This window comes from Brassica rapa, chromosome A04 (assembly GCF_000309985.2).
Source record: "Brassica rapa cultivar Chiifu-401-42 chromosome A04, CAAS_Brap_v3.01, whole genome shotgun sequence".
NCBI classification, from domain to species: domain Eukaryota; kingdom Viridiplantae; phylum Streptophyta; class Magnoliopsida; order Brassicales; family Brassicaceae; genus Brassica; species Brassica rapa.
In genome coordinates, this window is record NC_024798.2 from 12,573,254 (window position 1) to 12,579,633 (window position 6,380).

The following is a 6,380-nucleotide window of genomic DNA, read 5'->3' on the forward strand; positions in this document are numbered from 1 at the left end:
AGTTTTCTGCGCTGACATGTCGTAGTATAACAGCAGCTCCAAAAGTAAAACTTGGGTATTTTATAATTAAAATTAAATAGAAATGAATAGAGAGAATAGAAAAAAGTTTTTAATTAACAGATTTAAAGCAGCTCATAAGAGCATGCTTGTGTGTCATCATTTAACTACTCAAAGAAAATGCTAATTCTCTACGCTGACATGTCGTAGTATAAGAGCAGCTCCTAAAGAAAAATTTTAATGGGTATCTTATAATTAAAATTAAAGAACAAAATTAGAAATGAAGAAAGAGAGAATAGCAAGAAATTCTTAATTAACATATTTAAGGCAGCTCATAAGAAATCCAGATCCAAATGTCAATTGTCTGTTGGTTTAAATGTTAAATAGAAGATCAAATTTAATTATTTAACTATCTCTTATTTCAAAATTAATATATTTATTTTTTTAAGAATCTCAATAAGGTTGGTACCGTTGAGGCTGCTCTAAGGTGTAAACAATATAGAGTTTTCTGGCTCCGAATGGTAACAACGGACTGAGCAGTGCGAGATAAGCGGTAAAACTGCGATGCGGTTCTAACAGTTATAAAAATGTATATATATATGGTATATGTAAAAAAAATATTACTATTAACTGCGGTGCAATGCGGTAGGCGGATTAAACATTTGAAGCTTCTATTCAAACGTAGTCACTAATACATATCTTCAGTAACAGCTTTGCCTCCATTGTTTAGCCAAAATTTGTATATCTTGATAGTAGTAACAGCTCTGCCTCCAGTAACAGCTCTGCCTCCATTGTTTAGCCAAAAAGATCTTCTTATTTACAAAGGAACTGAAGTTACAACTCTTTTCCATTTTCATTCAAGAGTTTTTATGTGTTTCCACGCTTCTTTAAGACCCCGAAAAATTAACAAATTTCTTTTTCTTATGAACACGTGCGAGATAAAAAAAGAAAGAAAGAGAGAATGGTAACCCCACGATTAACTATGCACAAGTTTATAATACAGTATCTTGATTTTAGTAGTCAGACATATCAAAATGGTACTTTTATTTGTTGTGAACATAAACACTCTAATTTTGAAATTCTAACTTTATAGTTTATAGGTTTTTAACCTGAATAGTGAGCTTAGACCATCTCCAATGGCTTACTCTATTTTTTACTCTAAAATAGAGCAACTCTATAATAGAGTTTGAATTGCTCCAATGGTACTCTATTTTAGAGTAGAAAATAGAATGATGAACAAAAAAAAAAAATTACTCTATATTTGGAGTAAACCTATTTTTCACTCTATTATAGAGTGAGAAATAGAATACCATTGGAGCATTTCTTACTCTAAACTCTACTTTTTAGTGAAAAATAGAGTGGGGTTGGAGATGCTCTTAGAACATCAGCAATGCCGATACTCTCGGCTCGATAACCCAGGTAAAATTTTTAGATTATTTTATTATCTTTATTTTTTCAGCTTAAAAATTTTTTTTTAAAAAAAAAACAATCGCAGGTTCCCATATAGCAATGAGATCCGCGCATAGTAACGAGTCTGTCGGAAAATTGGTCCTTAACTAGGGACTGCAAGAGGCTAATTTAATACATATTCTTAAATTTTAAGGGGCTCACAGATTATTATAATAACTTAATGCTAAAGATTCTTTGTTAAGAATCATTGTTGGAGATGCTCTTAATAGTATATCTTTTAAACACTCAAATATTGTATCAAGACTTTCTATAACATTGTTTATACCTTTCCAATTCTTCACTATAATCATAATGTTATACTTTATAAATTAAATAAACTTTTTTTTTAGCAACACATTAAATAAACCTCAATCACGCAATGAACCATAACTTATATTATGCAAATATGTTACTTGAACTAATTTAACCTAGCGGATTACTACCTAGTTTTTTTGTAAAATGAAATATGTTGCTTCAGAATTTGTTTCCAAAAAAACTTATATTTATTCATTCTCTCTATTATTTGATCAGTCTTTTTGAGATATATCAAGTTACATCACCTATTAACCCAAGCCAAAAACAGCCGCATAAAGAATTTTAGCCTAGAGAGAAGCAAACCAAAAAAAGCGTGTGTTTTGATGATATCAACATGTGTAATATGATCTTTATGTGCTTAAGAGGAAGGTCTAGAACTTCTGAGTGAGAACAGCGTTGGAGATGCCAGCTTGCTCGATGGTTTGGTCTAAGTCAGTCGTCAGTGGTGTAGGAGGAGACGACCCCATGATGAGTAGTTGGTAGTCTCTGGAGGCACCTGGTGTAGCCGCGTCAATGAAGTCTCGAACGTCTCTGATGGTATGGTGAGTAGTGGTGAACCGGGAGATAATGGGTGTGCCGTCTGCTAATATGACCTTGATTGAGGTCGTTGGCGCTGTGGGATCGATTGATGTTGTTGCTTCTGTGGTCAGTGAGTCGGATGAAGCTGGTGGCACAGAGTCTGGCTCGGCTAGAGTTCTTCCCACACCTTGGAATGGTTTTGGTGGCTCCTGTTGTTAGAGATAAAAGAACCAAAGAGCTTTCAACATTTCAGTAAGAGAACATGCATAAGCATTATGAGAGAAAGAGAGATATATATACATGGAAGTCTTCTTGTTGACGCCTAATGAGTGTGATAAGGACACGCCGTGTGCCACCTGGAGAATCGAGTGCACGTGGTGACTCCAAGCTTTCTACGATCTTGAATCGACATGGAAACCTATGTTAATAATCAAAATCCAAGCTAAACTCCAGAAAAAAAAAAGAAGAAAATAAACCTCAAGAAACTCTGCACAGTCGGGATCATCCAATGGCCATAATATATTATCATCATCGAAAGTGTAACCATTCCTATAAAGAGTGACAGTACGTGGGATCTCTTGAGGAATAACCGAAAGAATTTCGCTTAAGCTTCTGAACCTTAGTCTTCTTGGTAATGATGATACATCTCTTTCTACATCATCTGATTCCATAGGATCTTCGTTCCTAAATTACAAAACCTTTTGTTATCATCTAAAAGCAACATAATCGCATATTGGCTTTCGAAACTAAAGATTCATCTCTTGAAAGATTAAAAGAAACTTACTCTTTTTCATCTGAATCGCTGAGGATGTTCCCATCGCGAGGAGAGAAGGCACGAGAAGGAGACCGTGGTGATCGCAACCGTATCGGAGAAGGAACATTTGCCCTGGCGGTGGAGGCGGCGACGGCTGCTGCGACGACGGCGTCTCTGAAGGCGGAGACAGCAGCGGCGATATCCCATTGATGAGCTTCAAGAATGAGTAAAGCGACTTCTCTCGAAGAAGATGTGATCTCAGCAGTAAAGGAGCTGATCATCTTCTGGCGAATCTCCTCCGTCGTGGGCGGAGGCTTATGATCATCATCACCCATCGCAAGCTTACTTCTTCTTCTTCTGATCTTTCTTTCGTTCTTTTCTTCGTCTTCTCAAACTCTCTAACCTCTGAAACTTTCCGTTATATAACTAACTTCAACACGCGCGTATTCGTCTCCTTTGAAGAACTGAACGCAGCGTTTTAAATATTAAACGCAAAATCACTAGTTTAGGTTTTAAATTTGATAAAATATAATCCAAACGATACCTTAATCTTCTATTGCATGCAAGCAAACAGAGCTGGGCCTGATATAACGAGGGTCCCATTCAATTTGCTTTCTTTTTGAAAAAATATTTGTTTAGTATCAAAAGCAAAACCTGAAAAATTATAGAAAACAAAATGATATTAATATAACCAAAGTAAAGAAGCAAAAAATTCTACATTTAATTAGTACATCTATTTTAAAAAATTTAAATATTTTTAATATATATATATATATAATCTATTAATTTAAGATCATATTTTTATCTATCATTAACAAGTCATATACTAGGACCACTTAAAGAATTAGTTAATATGACATATTTGATTATTTACATTAATAATAAACTAACTATAAATTTGATTTTTTATAATTATAGCAAAATCTGTTGAGAAAGAATCTAACAAAATCATACTTAAAATTTAAATATTTTTATAAAATAAAATATTAATTAGTTTTGTAATTAGTAATATAATATTGTTATAAATCAATGTTAACTAAAATTTTATTATAAAATAAAAATAAAAACTATATATTATTTTAAAAAATTCAATAATTATATTATGTATTATAAAAAAATAGAAGTGCTATATGAATTAATTATGAAATAATTATATTGAATAGGTAAATTAATAAATTTTATTTTTTAAATTGTTTCAATTAAATAAATTATCAATCATCATTATAATGGACTAAAATTCATAAAATATATAATATTTTTATACAAAAATAAATTTATTAACATAGGCTAAACTTTTATATTATCTTTTTATTTATTTTGAAACTCTCAACTATATATTATCTTGAGTTCATATACTATTTAAAAATATGTTATCAGAAAACTATAAAATTTTAGTAATTCATTTAAATATTAATGACAAATCAATTTTTAATTATAATGTTTTTATAATTATAACAAAATCTGTTGAGAATTTTTTTTTAAATATTACCAAAAGTTCAGATATTTTTCTTATAAAATAATATATTAATGTAGTAACAAGAACAAATTCAAATTCATGTAATCTTACAAATTTAAAAATAGTAGTGTAATTTTTCAAAATTAAATGACAACATATAAAATTTTGAAAATAAATATTCAAACTCAAAATGATAATAATTCAAATTTTACAAAACTAAAACCATAGATAATACAGAATAATTTTTTTAAATGCACCACGAAAAAAACAAACTATATACAATATGTTGTAAAAAATTAAAGCAATCTAATATTATGATATCTTAATTAAAAATAAAAAGAAAACTAATATCATTACATCCAAAAATATCATATATCAATAAAATTTACTAAAATAATATGATAGATGCTACTATGTATAAAATTTACTAAAAGAATAGGGTTATATTATCTAAACAAAACAGTGCTTTTACTTATTAATCCCGTAAATATTAAAATAATATGTGTTAAAGTATATTTTTAAACACAACATGTAAATGTAGATTATCTTAAAATATTTATTTTCTGTAATATAAATAAAAATATTAAAAAATGTATTATAGTAAAATGTATAAATTAGAGAAACAACATATTTTAAAGGAGATTATCTGTTTGATTATTTCATATTGTTATTTTATTGTACCTAACTCGAAAGTATATTAGTAAGTAATAAAAATTAATAACAAAGTAAAATGCATTAAGCAAATCACTATATATCAATAATGATGAATAAGAAATATAAAAATAATATTATAGAGCTACACAATATATAATAATAAAATAAAAATTATATATTAAAATATTTGTAATAATATCAAATACATTTATAAAATGAAAAAATCTCCGCACGGACGTGCGGGTTAAAATCTAGTCAATACTATTAAAAGGGAAGGAGTCTTAAAAAATCTACTTATGAAAGTTGTTTGGACCCTTTTATTTATCTCATTATTTTTGGTTTTACCTTAAATTTAGACTAACAATATGTTACCATATATTTCTCTAACAATAATTTATTCAAATCCCACTCCTAAATCCTAATCACTACTAATACTATGATTAACATTTTGATTTTTAATCATAAAAGCATTGAAACTAATGTTTTATATTATCACTTTTATCATATAATATATTATTTAAAGCAAGAGAAGTTACACGACATATATGTGTACATTTTAACTTCATATTTCCTTTATAATAAAATAATCATATCATATATAAACTTTTCCATTAAAATCTCATATCATATACTAAACTTTCAACCGTCTATAGTTTGATAGATATTTTCATATTTAAAAATGAGTTTTCTGAATATTTATGTTACCTTCACAAAAATATAGAATTTCATTGGTTCTGTTAAAGTTAACCCGATTTCACGATATCAGTATTGATTATTCATGATTTTAAAAATTATTGGTTTAGATATTATATTTTTATATACTTTTCACTTAGAAACGAATCAATACTATTAAAATAGAAATAGTCTTAAGAAATTTAATATAAAAAAGTTGTTGGAGTACTGTATAACAAACTTTTTTTGGTAATACCATTAATCATTTTAACCATATAATATTTTAAATATTTTTAACAGATCCTAATATTATTCCTTATGATACTTTTACTCATAAAAATATTTTATCAACCATGTTTTTGTACAATAACGTTTAAAATCTATATCAAAAGGTTGTTGGACCTGATTTGGACGTAATGGGTCCACATATGTTCGGGTATTTAGGATCCTAAAAAAATTGAAATATCTAAAAAATCTGAAAAATATTCAAAACTCCAAACAAATACCCAAAAAATTCAAATACCTAAAAATTTAAAATTTTATTCAAAATCTGACACGATGAAC

At 28.3% G+C, this 6,380-nt stretch overlaps 1 protein-coding gene across 1 annotated transcript; it reads right to left on the bottom strand.

The window, feature by feature from the left end:
- Positions 1–1,420: 1,420 nt before the first annotated feature.
- LOC103864367 (plant UBX domain-containing protein 5-like) lies at positions 1,421–4,089 on the bottom strand. The gene is made up of 4 exons (XM_018658486.2): positions 3,065–4,089; positions 2,757–2,964; positions 2,581–2,679; positions 1,421–2,489 (listed from the first exon to the last, which is right to left on the bottom strand). Exons 1-4 carry the CDS (start codon positions 3,367–3,369, stop codon positions 2,133–2,135), a joined length of 969 nt encoding a protein of 322 aa, XP_018514002.2. The 5' UTR covers positions 3,370–4,089; the 3' UTR covers positions 1,421–2,132.
- Between the last annotated feature and the right edge of the window lie 2,291 nt (positions 4,090–6,380).

What these genes read in the sequence shown, in the direction of transcription:
- LOC103864367 (XM_018658486.2), bottom strand. Translation starts at nt 3,369, where the DNA reads ATGGGTGATGATGATCATAAGCCTCCGCCCACGACGGAGGAGATTCGC. An exon ending in AGCGATTCAGATGAAAAAGA is followed by an intron (nt 2,965 to 3,064) that starts GTAAGTTTCTTT and finishes TTTGTAATTTAG; the next exon opens with GAACGAAGATCCTATGGAAT. An exon ending in GTCAACAAGAAGACTTCCAT is followed by an intron (nt 2,490 to 2,580) that starts GTATATATATCT and finishes CTCTAACAACAG; the next exon opens with GAGCCACCAAAACCATTCCA.